General features: G+C 39.6%; 1 protein-coding gene and 1 long non-coding RNA gene across 6 annotated transcripts in view; one reads left to right on the forward strand and one right to left on the reverse strand.

Moving 5' to 3' along the window:
* Positions 1 to 10,494, forward strand: part of LOC138800995 (uncharacterized) — an 89,377-nt gene extending 78,883 nt beyond the window's left edge. The window contains exon 4 of the long non-coding RNA XR_011364549.1: positions 8,876 to 10,494. This is a non-coding gene — a long non-coding RNA (uncharacterized lncRNA). The remainder of the gene's footprint in view (positions 1 to 8,875) is intronic.
* CFLAR (CASP8 and FADD like apoptosis regulator) overlaps positions 1,713 to 17,703 on the reverse strand; it is a 35,356-nt gene continuing 19,365 nt past the window's right edge. For all 5 annotated transcript variants that reach the window (XM_069983326.1, XM_069983325.1, XM_069983327.1 and 2 more), the window contains exons 6-10: positions 17,564 to 17,594; positions 16,928 to 16,959; positions 10,377 to 10,461; positions 8,915 to 9,431; positions 1,713 to 7,451 (exon numbers count right to left, since the gene is read on the reverse strand). In XM_069983326.1, the coding sequence (XP_069839427.1) occupies positions 7,328 to 7,451; positions 8,915 to 9,431; positions 10,377 to 10,461; positions 16,928 to 16,959; positions 17,564 to 17,594 (789 nt within the window). In that variant the 3' untranslated portion in view covers positions 1,713 to 7,327. The remainder of the gene's footprint in view (positions 7,452 to 8,914; positions 9,432 to 10,376; positions 10,462 to 16,927; positions 16,960 to 17,563; positions 17,595 to 17,703) is intronic.

Consider the following 17,703-nt stretch of genomic DNA (forward strand, 5'->3'; position numbering starts at 1 on the left):
CTCTTAAATAGAGATGAGCGAACCTGTAGCATGCTCGAGTCCATTTGAACCCAAACTTTCGGCATTTGATTAGCAGTGGCTGCTGAAGTTGGATAAAGCCAAAAGGATATGTGGAAAACATGGATATCGTCATTGGCTGTATCCATGTTTTCCAGACAAACTTAGAGCTTTATCCAAGTTCAGCAGCCCCCGCTAATCAAATGCCGATCGTTCGGGTTCGGATGGACTCGAACCCGAACCCAGTTCGCTCATCTCTACTCTTAAAGTTTATCATAGTGCAGTGCAAGACAGCAATGGACGCTGGAACGGATGTCTATTCTCCTTATAGATGAATCCCACTTATGTTTCAGACGCAATGATAGCCAGAGACCATGCCGCAACACCATGAAGAGACCTTCACAAGGGGACATCACCTTGGTCCTACTTCCATGATTCTTGTGTAGGGTGGCATAATGTAGAGTAGCTGAAACCCTCTAATCTTCATTCCAGGTACATCAATAGCTTCATATTACAGTGATTTGGTTTTGAAAAGGACAATAGCAGGCTGCATGTTGCTCATCCTACTTTGAGCAGCCTGTGTAGCCTTAATGTGCGACCATGGCCTGCAGCATCTCTGGACGTGTTGCCATAGAGAACATTTGGGTTGTCACTGATTTGTGTGGCCAAGTGCATTTCGTGTGGCAGAGCTTTCCTCAGACAACCATTAATAACCTTACTGATAACATGTAAAGGCATGTAAGGTATGTATTTCTGCACGTGGTGCTTGAATACTAAATAGATTGAGATGTTTTAAGTGTTTTTTTTATACAGTGTGCTATACAGTGCACTGCAGTACCCAACATTGCACTGTCAATGCCTGGTACCACAGCTGAGCCCCAGTGAAGTATTTGTTGTCACACTGTGACTAAGTGGCAATACCAAACACAGCTGCATAATTAAGAAGGGCGCTGCATTAGTTTCTGCTATTCCTAACCCCACTGGTCACATATTGGGGGCCTATCAGACATGAATGTTTCAGTGATTGTCACCTTTAGTAAGCCATATGCTAAAATTAATGCTCTACTAGCTCTTAAAGTGATTATAACACTTCGCCTTATATAACCTGGTTCTCGCCAGCACAAAGATCCTGGTGGTGCCATCCATTTCTCAAACCAGTCTATCAGCTGGGTCCTGTTGTGGACAACCCAGAGATCCCGGAGGCTGGGCGGGGGTCCCACGGTCGCTCCTGCCGCTCACTGCGAGCACAGCGACAAGTAGGTTGTTACTTGAAATCAATTTCCCTCCTGTAGGCTGCTGGCTTTTAAAAAACGTTGGACAGCAGGATGTATGTGTGGGCCCTGACCAGGTTATATTTAAAAAAAAACAAAAAACATTTCAGTTGGCAAAGTAGTACATTCGCTTTAAGGACTGCATATTCCTAAAACTACACTTCAGCTATATGTCTGAAAACGCATAAAGTACACACCATAAGGCTATGTTCACATAACGCCCGTTTTAGGCAAGATAACAGACGTTGTTTGATAATGATGACCTTAAATAATGATCATCATTGTAAAATAACAGCAGCTTAAAAATAACAGCTGTTATTTTGCATGAAGAAACATTGTGTGAACATGGCCTAAACAATGGAAATGAATGGAGAATAAAGTGAAAACCTGATAACATGGTATTAAAAAGGCAGTGGTAGAAATGCAAAAAAAAAGTGAAAGAAGTAAAACACTAAACAATACCAAAATTTATTTAAAAAATAGTACATTATTATTAATATTCCAAGATACATAATATTAATAGAAATTTTGATACATTTATTACAAGTAAGCGTGAAAGCTATTATTGATTTATTGGGGGGGGGGGGGAGCTAGCAAATATGCATACTTGCCTAAATCAGATAGGTTGGAATATTAGGCTGGGTTCACACAGCATTTTATTTTATGTTTAACATATAGGCATAAGTTTTATGCTCTTGAAAGGGATAAAAAAAATGTATATGTTATGAACAGCTTCTGCTGTAATGTCCTTTAACATCGACTTGCATTATAAAAATAAATGCATTTTTTTGCTGTATACAATTGCACATTCGACTATACTTTTTTACACTGTAAAATGAAATGTGATGTATTGGAAACACAAAGCACATTGTGAACCAAGCCTAAGCTGTGCTGTCCACCTATCAAAAATGTAAAACCCTGACATGCCCTATTACATTTAGGGGGCTCTGCAGGTCATTATTATCTGATTAAGGCCAAGTTCACATAATAAAATGTATTAGACTGTAAGGCTATGTTCACACACAGTAAAATAAAATAAAACATGGTAACAATTTTTTAGGTCAAAATACGTCTGTATTGTCAACATAATAAAGTGCTCCATTAAAGTCTATTGCAAATTGGTCTACAGTGCCCATGCAGTACAGTATAATAGTCGTAATTGATTATATCCATCTAAATAATGAACATGCTCATTATTTACCACCTTCTTTTGCAAAATATGGTAGTTTTTTTCATCTCTTTATTTTCATAAAAATATGGTCATATTTAGCTTTTCTTTACTGTGTTTAAAGCCTAAAACAGCAGTAAAATCAACCATTTTACAGATCAAGGCTATGTTCCCACTATGTCTTTTTCCGCCCGCTTGGTGGACTTTTTTTTGGAGGACTGTCATTTTAATGGCAAATAAGGAACATTATTTTCAAAATAATTTTTATAAAACAATGGACATTATTTGCCATGAAATTGACAGCCGTTCAAAAAAAATCAAACGTCATTTTTCCGATGTGTAAACATTGCCCAAAAGTGACCAATATTTATCTCTAACTGTGAAGTAAATTGAAGTCTATGGATACATGATAATATTAATATTTATTTATTTATTTGTATAGCACTAGCAGATTGTGCATTAGTACATATAATTTAAAAAATGGCCCTAATTAGACTATGTTTGCACAATGTTGAAATGACGGGCGTTCATTATTTGCGGCCATAATTATCAAAAGAAGGCCATCTTTTGGCGTTAATTGATAGGCATCCAAAAATTGGACGTCATTTTAATGGTGTGTAAATACAGCCTTAGAATCTCTCACATTATATAAGTATCACTGACGCCTTGCACATTTAATTTTTGCAACCACAAATCATCAATTATTTCTACTCTATCATATTACTGTTTCCCACTGCCCATCATTATAACCCATGTTAGTCATTACATCAAAGTTATTTTCCTTCCTAACTGCACATCTATATCCATATATAAGGAGTAGCTTATGATAAAAATTGGACAACCTACTTTATTTAGATATTTGTATTACAACTTTGTTTAGCTAATATTATTTCCTTCCAATGCCTTCTCCGTCTTCTTAAAGTGTAACAAATTTTTTTTTTTTGCAGAAATCAGTAGTATAAGCGATTTTAAGAAACCCTATAATAGGTTTTATTAGAAAAAAAAGCCTCTTTCTGTACTCAAAAAGCAATCTCTGAGCCTCCCCCTCACTTCTTATCTGTGCATTATCAGGCAAATCCGTCTTCATTACAGAGAAGCAAAGTGATGACGGGTTCTGCTGTGTCCATTATATCCTATGGAGGGGAGGGCCGAGGGAGATGAGTGAACAGGAAGAAGAGACGAGAAGGTCAGCTGTTTGTAGATTGTCTGTCAGTTCCCGTCCCGCGGTGCCATTCAAATCGGGCGCGCTCACTTCCACCGGCTGCTGCGAGTCCTCTTCTCTGACCAGTGATTATACGCCGGAAGTCACTCGCTTCCATGCATTCGTTATGGAAGAGCGTGACTTCCGGCGTTCAAATTACAAGGCCGAGAAGAGGAGTCACAGCGCCGGCGGAATCTGAGGTCAGAAAGGTCAGTGCTTATCTGGGATCTTGGTAAGAGAAGATTGCAGGGTGTTGTGCTGTGCAGGACTGATATCTCTCTCCTCCATGCTCACTCCCCTCCCCTCTGCATAGAGCATAATGGACACAGAAATCCTGCTTCTTCTGAAGTGAGGGGTGAGCTAGGAAAACAACTTTTTCTGTACAGAAGGAAACTCTTTTGCTAAATAAAACCTATTACAGAGTTTCTTAAAATCGCTTGTACTGTTGATATTTATTGTTTTCAGAAAAATGACCCTGAAATGACAGTTACGCTTTAACTTACAGGTTTCGTTCTTCCCTAAACAACATTTCTTGCAATCATTACCAAATCTGTTTGAAATTAAAATAAACCTTCATGTTCATGTTTAGGTATTAACCAGCCAGCATAATTACTATGCACTTCTCTTACATGCAAATACTTATTATGACATATTAACCCTTTACCTATGGGATGTTATAACTAGAGATGAGCAAACCGGCCGAGGTTTGCCATAGGCTGTATCCCAGTTTTCCAGGCAGTCCTCAGGCTGTATCCACCCTCTCCACAGAGCGAGCAGACAGCTGGAATCAGAAGCCGAGAGTTCAGGTTCATACGAACCCGAACCTCGGCTGGTTCGCTCATCTCTAGTTATAACCCTCTTCACCCTCTTCAGATATATCCATAACACATACAATTATTAATGGACCTATAACCCCTGAAAATATTAATAATATTGCTAGTAGAGTTAAACAGATCACCTTTTCACATTCCATTTACCCTTTATGGTCCTTCTGATGATAGTACAGCACTCTTTGCCCTATTCACCTGCATTAGCCTTAATATACAATCTTATCTTATGTTAAATGCTTCTTCTGTGTCAAAAGTGACCATTGCAGACGTTATTATTGTGGTGTACCTGACATGCACAAAACATTGGTGCTCGAGAAGACGAAAATGTGACAATTGAGGAATAGTAAAATCCCCCAAGTGTTTCCATTCTGCAAAGCTGGTCTCTAGGGTATGTTCACATGGACAACAACCACTGCAATTTTTTTTCAGGTAATTTTGATCTGCTCTCTAGTTGCCTTTTAGTTGCTTTTTCAAGCTTTTGATTGATTCCAATGTGAGTTTCCAAATGAAACTGCTATAAAAAGTGACATTTGTTTTCGTGCCATTTTGAACATTTCCCACTGAAATCAATAGTAGATAAAAACTGCATATCTTTTGGCATGGTTTTTGTCCATTTGAGGGTCAATCTACACTACGGAATTTGAATGGAACTGACATGTCAATTCTTCGGGCAGATTGTGGAGTTTTGTAGTGAGACATCCTATTGATTCAATAGGACAGGCGGAACTTCAAGCGGAGTCGTGGACTCTGCGTGCAATTTGGATAATATTCTGTTGAGTGAACTGACCATAAACATACTCCTATAGTTACACAGTATTTCAAAATGATGAAGACACTTATTCATTACGATGCAGTGAGCACCGAAACAGCTAAAGCTCTCTGCTACTGACAAGGCTATGTAAATGTGCACCTATTTAGCTGAGTGGACTTAAGCATACAACATATTCTTAGGCTGTATTCACACGTAACGTTTATTTTAAGTTAATGATGTGTTTTTGTAGCAATTTTGTAACTATTTTGCTGCAAACTGCGCAATTGTGGTAAAATAACAATAATTTTTCCATGATTCTATCAAAATTGCTACAAAAATTGCGATTGCGCAATTCACTGCAAAATAGCATCACAACTGCGGCAAAAACACATCATTAATGCAAAATAGACACCATGTGTGAACACAGCCTATCCTCAATGTGATTACAATTTATAAGTAATTTACACTTATTAAGTAATACAATTACACATAATATAAATATAAAAACTTATATAAAGATATATAAAGTACAAAAAAATCATGTGAATTCATGCAAAATAAATATCAGAGCTGCCTCGACTGTAGTATTTGTGTTAGCTTCTATAAACCTCCTATAAATTGCAAGTACAATGAACATATAAATGTAGTACATGAAAAACATTTTAAAAAATTCTGCATGAAAACAAAGTGTCACTGCCATCCTAGGAAGCCAAATATTCTGTCTACATACAAATGAGAAGCGAGCATAGTGATAAGAGTTCTGTCAGTCGGCTCCGTCCCTCCCGCTATCACTCTTCTACCTTTTGGGTCCCTACACATTTTTCTTCTCTATTAGGCCTGGTTCGCATTTGTATTGGAACACCATTTGGGGGCCTATATCACAGATTCTGTTTATTTAGCAGGATCTGAGGACAAAAATACTGCAAGCTGCTCTGAAGCTTCAACACAAATGCCAACCTAGCCTTACACAAGTCTCAGCTGGGAGTCTGATGACCAAACTGACAGCTGTCAGTATTTCAGGTGTATATTTTAATAATCCCATTAAATTCAAGGAAAGTTTCAGTGGAGAATAATGGACTTTTTTATGCACTGAAAACTCACTAAATAAATGCACCAAGTTACTAATGGTGCACATTTCCCCCGGGATGAATGAAATGTGGTTTGTAGGTATTTACAAATGTATTTTAGTTAATACCTGCTCCTACATACGCTGTTGGAATCTAGCCTTAAATAAAGTAAGTGCATTTTGTGTAGACTTATTTTGTTTCTCTATTCATCATATGGATCCTTGCACACTACGGATATCATGCGGATAACTCGCCGCGGATTCTGTGCGTGCTCCCACTTAAACATCTGGCCGTTCCATAGACTTCATTCTAGGCTCAGACTGATTCCGCCATCTGAACAAAGAATTGACACAATTGGAGCCTATGGGACAGGCAAAGATGCGCACGGGCAAACGGCAGAATTCACGACTGGTGATCCACCCGGATTCCGCAGTGTGAACGCACCCTACCGCAGGAATACAAAGCAACTGTGCAATATCCAGTATAATGTGGTCTGGGACACGGTACCAAACATTTATACTCTATAATATGACTATGTACCCTTAGAATTTTATCATGGTTTCTGGAAAGAATACCTCCCAACTCTGAGATGCTCATGTGATTTCCTCTCAACTTGGGTCAAAGGGTGGCATCCAAGAAGTCTTTAGAGTCAGTCAAGAAGTACATGACGTGCTGTAAAGAGTGTGACAGATTAATAGGTGATAGAACATGTAGATCCTTGTTAAAACAGGTTTCAGATCTTACATGACCCCCTCTAAGATCTTGCATGGTAATGGTTTACAATTCCCCCAAAGTACCACTATGTCACTGTGCAGCTAGTATTATTAATCTGATGCACAGTGAACTATGGGAATCTGCAGTATGTGACAATTTTTTACTTATATTGTATTCCATCATGATACTAAACTGGTAAAAGATGTATTTCCATATTATTTTATAGCTAGTTTCTTGGGATTTTATTTATAAATAAATAAATACATAAATAAAGTAGGAGTACAACTTTCATAGCTTTTGTTAACATAATAAGTAAATATGTGCTTTTTTAGGCTGGATAGAGAAAGAGTTTTTTTGTGAGTGTATGCCTCAGCTGCAAAGAGTATCCGGCTTTCTTTGCATAGATGATACGGTTGAGCTCTGTGTGAATGTCTAGTAAATCTCGACGCTCCCTGGAAGAAAACACAACAAGGTTTTGAGTTAGTATCGGTGGCCAGGAAACAACCACAATAGGTATCACTATATGCCAAATGGTAATGTTTTTGTATTAAATATAGCTTGTTTCATGAAAAGAATCTCCAGTCATGTTTCCTATGAACAAACCTCCTTCAAATAAAGGGATATGAAACTATGAAAAATAATGCAAAAAAAATCATTTATGCATCACAAATTCCAGTTTATGTTATGTGAAGGGAAAAAAACACTTAATTCTTTCCTTCTATTCTGTATAATTTTTTATGTAAAGCACTATTCTAGTCCCAAGAGATCACTAATAGACCCCACCTCCTCTTTACAGAGCCTCCCCCAGCTGTAGGGTAAGTGCATGCAGCAGAAGTCTCTCTCCACACTGCTGAGTCTGAGTAGAAGTGAACGATCAAGTTCGCATGAACCCGAACACTCTGCATTTGATTACCGGTGGTTGAAGAAGTTGGATGCAGCCCTAGGCAGTGCTGGAAAACATAAATACAATCTATAGCTGTATTAATGTTTTCTATGCAGTCTTACGGCTGCATCCACCTGCATCCACCTATGTCAGCAGAGCGTTCAGGTTCAGTGCATTCATCTATAATCAGGCCATGCAGAAAATGACAATTTTTGTGCCCATATTGTACTGTATTGTCCACTATTGTCTATGTAATTATTCAAAAAAATGGAAGGAAACTGGCAGATGGAGGTGAGAATGAGGACCTAGGGAATCCTAAGATGTACACAGAGCACAACACCTAACAGAGTAGATATAAGGAGACCCGTAATGTTGCTAAGAGGTCAACTGGTTACTGCTGCCCACGATACATGCCATTTGGAGTCCTTCCCCAGGTACAAGAACACAATGGAGACAAAGTCAAAAACATGTTGTTTCTGTGCCAAATAAATGTCCATTCACCTTCACATATCTACAATCCGAGTTTTTTCACTTCACTTCATTGTCTAAATAAGAGAGTTCATTGCAGCCCTACCCACTAACTAGATGTATGATTTTGGGGTGCTCTGTATACATACATGAATAGTATATTGCTAATAATGTAATGACTACAACATTCTGCTAGACACTTCCTTTGGTCTTTACAAACAACAAGTTGCCTCATTTTAGTCAACTTGATACTAGGAAGAAAATCAGCATGCTAAAAAAGTAGGAAAAAGACCGTACAGTCTTGTCTTGGGACATCTGGACACTTAACCAGATTTCTAAGCAGCACACACCTTTCTACAAATATAGCTTATATTTTCTTTGCCTGATTTGCAGTATGGAGTACACACTAAAGACAAATAGTACTGTAACTACTTTAGCTGCATTACAGAATAAGAATCCATAAACTCATATATAGAAGCATACGAAAAAAAAGCTTAATGTTTGCTTTCATTTTCTTTGTTGCAGATAAAACATGTAGCGCATTTGTTGTGCTTTAGGCATTACCTGGTTTCTTTTTTATTCAATAAATCTCTAAGTGACCTCAGGTATAAAGAAGTTGAGCCTGAAGACTTCTGTAGTTCCAACTCATTCACTCTACAATGACTCCAGAAGATGTCGGCTTCATTGGGTATTCTGGAATGGTTTTGAATCCGCTGGCAACTAGCGGCATCTTCACTGGGACCATCCACTTCTACACCACCTTCTTCTTGTGCTTCCTCAATATCAGAGACAAAATAATTTTGAATAAAGAAAAGTTTGGGTTTTCCTCTGAGGCTTGGACATCTCTGCCCAGTAAAAAAATTCTTAATTCTGTCTAAAGAGAGAGCAGGAACGTTTCCATCTAAGCAGAAAAGAGAGTCCGAGTTCCCCCGGCTGATAATAACGCAGGCAAAAATGTCATGGTTTCTATGCTGTTCCATATTTGCTACATCCTGCAGAATGTCTTCTACTTGGTCAACATTTTTATACCAATGACAATGAACGACAAAATGTAGAGATCTAAAAAGGGTCTGAAGCATCTCTGTAAAAGTAGAGAAACCAAAGAGATCAGTATAGTAATTGACAGGGTATATAAAACAAAATCCATTTAAAGACATCTGCGACTCTTGCCTTAAAGGGAATCTGCCGCTTACTTGTGCCAACCTAGGTTAAGAGCTTGATGTGTACTACAAAAAAAAATTTAAGTGGTCGGGCTAGCTTAAAGTAGATCTGTGGTCAGTCCAAAAAATTGTAGTTTATTTTTAAATCACTTTATATTCTTGGATATACTGATTCCAACAGTGTACTTCTGTGCTACAATTCCTTTGGACACCCCATTCTGCTATACAGTAAAAAAAAAATATATATATATTAAAGACATACACAAACAGAAAAAACACTGTTGGAATCAGTGCACCCAAAACGATATAGATATATAAAATACATATAATATTATATTATGACACACAAAAAAATGCCCATTCAGCCAATCATTGCCTGTCACCACTGAAGTCTGTGTGGCCACTTCCTAGATTTCTCTCTGAACTGTGACCCCACTTCCCATTGCTTTTGCATACACAGTAGGGACTAACAAGCAACATACATCTGAACAGAGCATGCTCGACCATCTCAGTGGATGTCTAAATATGGCTGTAATCAAGGGTAACAAGGCAAAACACCACAAGCACATATGGGATTTGTATGTATATATCTTACTCAAAACAGTACATTTTTAGAAATGCTTGTACATTTGAAATATGTTCACATTTAAAACCCCTCTGACTAGTCATTTTTCCAAGTGTCATATAGATAGATACACAGCAAGTTTTTCTGAATTCACACTGAAAATATCAAGGAAAGTACAGGACAATACATGTAAGTGGCAATTCACAGAATAGTATTCACATATATTTTGGGGTATTCTGCAGATTTTCCAGAAAATTCCCTAACAACTGAACACACATGAGACAATAAAAGAGAAACTTACCAGCATCATTCCCAACACAGTCAATGATAACACAGAAGCCCATGGTCTCCCTTCTTACTAGATATCTTTCATCGTCAACTCTAAACTGTAAGAAAAAGTGTCCATGTTATTATTAAAGCTACAGTGTTCTGCATAGAAGAGTATTATTTACCTTTATTTCATTATATGGACATCAACATAGTCTCTGTCTCCAGCTGATACCATCGATAAAAAAACAATTCAGAAGAGACAATGTGACTGCACTCCCTTAGTCACTTTTGCATAGATGGTTGCCGTAATGTAAAGGGGTATTTTAGTATTTACAATCTTTATAAGTTCTCTGGTGAATAGGAAAAAAAATTAAAACGTTAAACTCACCTGTGGGGTCCCAGACAAGTCCTGTTCCTAAACCTTCTGGCCCCACCGCCCATTACCACATTTTGCTACTTCAGAGATGAGTTTTCTTAGCAGGACCTGCAGTGAATTACAGGCTGCAGGGGTGTTACATCTCAGTCACTGACTGGCTGAAAGTCTAGGTCCTTATGAGAAGATTCTTAAAAGTAGCAACAAGCAGTAATGAACAGCAGACCGGACGGCATTAAAATGAGAGTCGTTGGAACCCAGGTAGGTGAGTATGACTTTTTTTATTTTACCAGCAACGTATTATTTTTTGTATACTGAAACTAAATACCAATATATAACTAAATATAACTGCTTAGCCATAACATCAGCCATGAAATTGATCTTCCTTTTGCTAGACCCTTTAGGTATAACTATCTAGGCTTGAATAAGATGCAGGTTACAGTTTTAGTAAATTTTAACCTAAAGTATCACTGTCGTTTAATAAATATATATATTATTTTTTTGCAGAAGTCAATAGTACAGGTGGTTTTAAGAAACTTTGTAATTTGGGTTTATTAGGCAAATATGCCATTATCTACATTCAAAAGCCTTTCCCCAGGTCCCCCCCTCCCTCCTTTCTCTCATCCACTGCTCATTATCAGGAAATCTCGACTAGTTTACATCAGTTGAGCCCTGTCTAATCTATAGAGAGGAGAGGGGGGAGGAGGGAGATTAGTCACCAGCAGAGGGCAGAGAACAAAGGATTACACAGTAGGAGCTGTGTGAAAGCTGGTATTCAGAGGTTAGAGAGGTCAGTGCTGACTTTAGAGGAGATAGCCCGGTGATGTAGCTGTAAATTAACTCTTTGTTGTCCTGTTTTGGTGCCTCATCTCTCTCCACCCCTCCCCTCTTGATAGAGAACCATGAAGACAGGGGGGAGAGCTTCAAACTACTTTTTTATGATAAAAATGCATTTTTCGGCTAATAAACCCAATTACAAAGTTTCTTAAAATCGCCTGTACTATTGATTTCTGCAAAAAAAAATTAAACGACAGTAACTCTTTAACCTCTTAAGGACGGAGCCAATTTTCGTTTTTGCGTTTTCGCTTTTTCCTCCTTGTGTTTAAAAGGCCATAGCAGTTGCATTTTTTTTTTACCTAGAAACCCACATGAGCCCTTATTTTTTGCGTCACTTATTGTACTTTGCAATGGCAGACTTAATTTTTGCATAAAATATGCTGCAAAACCAGAAAAAAATTATGTGCGCAGTGAAATTGAAAAATAAACGCAATTCTTTTTGTTTGAGGTTTTTTCGTTTTTACGCTGTTTGTCCTATGGAAAAACTGACATGTTATACATGTTCCTCATGTACAGCAAAAAAAACGTTCCCTAAAATCGCTCTATTCCCAGGCTTATAACGCTTTTATCCTTTGGTCTATGGGGCTGATTGAGGTGTCATTTTTTGCTCCATGATGTGTTTTTTCTATCGGTACCCTGATTGCGTATAGGCAACTTTTTGATCGCTTTTCATTACAATGTTTCTCGATTTGATGTGACCAAAAATGCACAATTTTTGCACTTTGGCGGGTCTTTGCGATTACTAGTAGTAATAGTTTGCGCGATTACGCACGCGACGATACCAAACATGTTTGTTTATTTATGTATATTAATATAATGGGAAAAGGTGGGTGAGTCAAACTTTTATTGGGGGGGGGGGCTTTTTATTAATGGTAACTCTTTTTTTTCTTTCACTTTCACTTTAATTTGAAGTCCCCCTGGGGAACTTCTAATACAGCTACACTGATCTCTCATCAGTGTAGCTGTATAACACAGCACCGATCCATGAGATCGGTGCTCTATTGCTTTGGCCTGCTGCAGGCCAATACAATAGAATACTGAGCCACAATCAGCGTCATTACGTTGCTGAGGCCCGGCCCAGTAAGATGAAGGAATCACATCGCGTGGGGGGGGGGATCCGCCACTAGACACCAGGGATGGGCTGCATTTAACTCTGTTAGATGCAGCTGTCATGTTTGACAGCTGCATCCAACGGTTTTAATTAGTGGGAGCGGCGATCGGACCCCTCCCGCTAATAGCCGCGGTCCCGTGCTGCAGATAGCAGTCGGGATCGCGGCAGTTCAGAGCGGGGTCGCGGCCCCCCTCTGAACACCTCTTGGGGACAAATGACGTACGGGTACGGCATGTGTCCCTACGAGGTTAAGGACAAGCATACTGGCCTACATTTCTAGGTCTGTACACTAATGCCACCACAACTGCTTTATAAACTGTCCACTGCACTGTAAAATTAAAGGGGTATTCCCCCCAAAGATTATTTTTGCATTAATACATTGCCCACCCGTAGATTTCCATCTTTCCAATATAAAGTTATTATGGATTCAGCACAGTTCTGGTGTTATCTAGGCGCACTCACCCCCACCACATGCATAGAATCATCAACTCTCAGTCCAACCCGACACGCTCCCTGCTCCTGGCCCCCACCCTCGGAGTTGGGATCACATGTCCTCCCTCTCTTTAATAGGCTGTGTTACTGCTTCTAACCCAGTCCACTGAAGTGAGGGAGGACACTGACACAGTGACAGCTGCTGCTGTTCACTGTCTCCCTCTCTGACAGCAGCCCCCCCCCCCCCCCCCCCCCGCACTGTGTAACCCAATTCCCCCCACTGCCACTATGTGCTCCCCCCGCCCCGCACCCTGTATCCCACCCCCTCAGCTCACCCGGTGGGCGATCCGCAAACACCCCCCCCCCCAAGCTTGGCCAGCATACCCCCCGGCCCCCGCATCTTGGCCGGCATAAATCCCCACCACCACCACGCTTCTTGTCCGGCAGCCCCCTGTGCCCCGCATCTCGCCTGGACATTGCCCCCCCCCCCCTCGCATCTAGCCAACCCCCCCCATGACTGACAAGCGGCAAGACCCCCCGCGGCTCTCATGCTCACTCACATCACTCAACTCTAGGTCATTCATTCAACTTGCTTTGCAACTCATTCAACTCTGCTATGCAACTCATTCAACTCTGCTATGCAACTCATTCAACTCTGCTATGCAACTCATTCAACTCTGCTATACTACTCTGCTATGTTACTACCTCAACTCTGCTATATCTTGTGGATATCAGCTCTGCTACATCATGTACCAATCAGGCATAAGCATTGCATGATGGGAGATGTAGTTTCATGGCTGGCGCCATGTTGGATATAGTTCGGCTTTTTAAGAAAAACTCATGGAAGCAGCTAGAAAGACAGGAGATGGCTCAAAATTCCCAGGGGGACTTGGTGAGTAAGACCAGCTAGGTTTGGGAGCATTTTATTTTTTAGCTCTTGGGGGGGAATACCCCTTTAAGTTATAAACTAGAGCACAACGCATGCCAGTTATTCCTGAAGAGTAACACTGGCCGGGCTGGAAAACCGTCCATTCAGCTTGATTTATGTTCCACAGTCTGGGATATATTATTACAAGTCTGGCACACACAAGATGAACAGATAAAGCTGAGACCAATACACTTCACTGCAACTAAGCCAGATGGCACTGGACTTGGCTTGCAATAAAAGTCCATGTTTAGGCAACAGCCAAGGTGACTCTTTAGAAGAATGCACCACTCCCTGTGACTTTTTATAACTTCTTTTATTAGATATTGCAGCATCAAAGAACATAGATAAGGATGTGTTATAAACCCATTACAGTATATGGCAATGGTGACATTTTAAGAGGATGCATATAGAATTGTCTATGAGAGTTCCTCTTTTACACTGGCTATGTGCAGTAATAGATTTGCACACTTTTGCTATTGTTAAAGGGAACCAATCACTTAAAAAACGCATGTAAAGCTATGGGAATGTGCTGTAGCAGCACCCAGCACACTTCCCAAACATGCTTTTATACCCCCCGTCCCTGCAATGTACAAGCCAAAAACGTACTTTATAAACTCGGCGCCCTGTATGTAAATTACCCCCAAGTAGTCCTCTGGGCGGGGAGCTGCGGGCAAGTAGTCACGGTCCCTGGGCGTTCTGCAGTGCTAATCACGCCCCTCTGGGCGTGATTAGCCTGCATAATTGTGGCGGCGTCATCGGAGGCGCGCTGTCTCTAACGTCAGCACGCCTACGTTCTTGCTGTGCCGCTCATGCGCAGTACAGCGGGTCCGGTCTGCGCCGTACTGCGCAGGTGCAAAATAGCCTCGAACTCATTGCCGGATCTCCAGCAATTTATAAAGTACGAGTTTATAAAGTACGTTTTTGGCTTGTACATTGCAGGGACGGGGGGTATAAAAGCATGTTTGGAAAGTCTACTGGGTGCTGCTACAGCACATTCCCATAGCTTTACATGCGTTTTTTAAGTGATTGGTTCCCTTTAAGTGTATAGTTACAATTTGTCATTATTTCACAAGGGCTGGTCATTCTTCATCTACTAGGAAACTACAGTAAAATACACTAAATATTCCATTTTAACAAGTAAGAACATAAAGGCAGGAAGTTCCTGTTAGATCAGTCATAACCTATGACATCACTGTCTAATGAAAGAATTAAAATACATTACATATGTATATCACAGAAACCGAACCAGCCACACACGGCGGCCAAAATCCCCAGCAGAGGAATGTCTAATACAATAAGCAGACACAACTCATGATTCTCTATTCACATTGCTCATACTCCTCAGTCAGAGAAATGAAACTTGGACTTGGAATTCCCCTTTTTGCACACGGCACAGTTTTGCAATTATTATCTTAACATCCACCCACACAGCACATTTTGTTTTCCATTTGACCTTGAAGCCTCTGCACCCTGCACACAATAATCAAGGTACAATACAAAGTATACAGCATGGAACAACACAGTGACTACCTAAGGGTGACACTTTAGATTATTACAGGCTCTGCTTCATAATAGCTGTTTTTAATAAATTTAAAGGAAAGCTTGAGTGTCACTGACCTCTCTTAGTGTGGGTATAGGGAGAAATCAATGATTCAAGGCTGGTGGAGTGGGCAGAAGCCAGGGAGGACTGTGATATGATTCATCCTTCAGGCAGCATAAAGGAAATGGCACGGTCCCAATTTTACAAATCAAGATAACAGCCACAGACATTTCCTATAATTATACATTGCGCACACACACACACACAATCCATATAGCTTGCCAATGTCAGTAAAAACTACATTTTACAATAAATATTTGCAGAAGTTGATCCTCCTGATTTTCAATATCATGTGTCTACAAGTTTTGTTACCAACAACTTTAAAAGGATAATAAAAACTCTTAGTACTCCTACATATGTACTCCACTTTGCTAAAGAATATTTTGCTTGCCTCATATGGTGCAGCACTGCCTCTTACCCCGCATAGTAGTATCTTGGCCACTGGATGTCCAGTGAACCGTAAATTAGAATCATTCAGATAGGGCCTGCCATAGTTCCCTGCCTTGCCAAATGGTTGAGAACATCTCAGGCATAGGAAATTTAGGAGGAGATGCAGTTCTAAACCAGTGTCGCAGCTCCTTAGTTCTTAGGATTGGAAGAATCCTAGAGATCAGACAACCACTGTTCATAAAGTACTGGCATATCCTAAAATGATGCCCTCATTTTATAAGATTCGAAATCCTCTTTAAAAGTAATGTTAAAAAATTCTTCAAATTGGAAAAGCAAATGATGAAATAATACCCCCACTAATATTTTCTAAAACAGATATCTGGCACATTGTGAAAATGCACTTTACACAGCATAATGTTATGTAACAATTTTATATAAATTCAGATTTGTAGCTAATAATCCGACCCAGGCAGAGTCCTAGACACACAAGTTTCTATAAATAAAATTTCAGGATGAACACAGGGCATGTATGCCCCCCAAACTGTTTATTAACATCTCTTACTTTATGTAACCTTTGAGTAAACGGCTGGCTCTGATCTCTTGGTTTTAAACCAGTGGCTCACCACTTGTTACAGAACTACAACTCTAAGCATGCCTAGACAAATGTTGGCTTTTGGGGTATGCTGGTAGCTGTAGTTTGTAAACATCAGGAGAGCCACATATTTGAGACCATTGCTCTTTGCAAAAGAGCAAAGAACATTTCTGACAACCTGTCACCATACTCCTCTTTACAAGACACTGCTGAAGGAGCTGCAGGAAAAGAGTTCCCCTATTCTTATTACACAACAATTCATAGCCAATGTCTATGTGGTATCAAAATCGGAAGGAGGAAATTTTGAACAAACACTCACCTGTAATAGGCTTTCTTGAACAGGCAGTGGATCTAAATTAGGTATAGACAATAGGAAAGACAATGAGCAATCTTAATACTGGAGTTGCTTTCTGTGTTTTATCTAGGGCCTCCATACAGGTAGTAACATTTATTGTGGGAGATATTCTATTTTTTAAGTTCTCTGAATGCAGCCAATGCTTTAAAATTTTGCTAAAAACACAGGAAAAGTTTCACCGATTCCAGCAGTGCCGTCCATACAAAGATCTACTGCCCTGTTCTGAAAGCAGTAGCATTGATCAGCGAGTATAAAAAACTTCTACCAACATATCTGCTGATACATTTGCGTTAATGGTGAACCACTTACTGAGAGATAATATACAAATGTTAAACATTCATGATAACTTCACGTTTTTATTGCATTTAATGTGTCTTTTGTTGTTTTTAAGTGAAAATGTTTAGTTTTTATACCAGTATAACGCAGTCACTGCCCAAATGCTATATACTGACACAAAGAGGGTCAATAGTTTTTGGTTTTATTATGGTAATGAGATCTGATATCTTTTTCTACTTTAAGATCTCTGTTGGTCAGTATCCAAGAAGTCTGATTAATTATTGATAATGTATGAGGGAACATAAATACACAGAAGAATCTTACCTTTCTTACTGCTGACTGGTGACTGTGGAATCTAATGTAAAGGTAAAAAGAATGATACAATAAAACATGTATAAGACTTTGTTGGCAAATGAAAGAGAACATTGAGAGCATCTGCTGCCTCTAAGAACAGGACTTTAAGG

Source organism: Dendropsophus ebraccatus, chromosome 9 (genome assembly GCF_027789765.1).
Source record: "Dendropsophus ebraccatus isolate aDenEbr1 chromosome 9, aDenEbr1.pat, whole genome shotgun sequence".
Classification (NCBI taxonomy): Eukaryota; Metazoa; Chordata; class Amphibia; order Anura; family Hylidae; genus Dendropsophus; species Dendropsophus ebraccatus.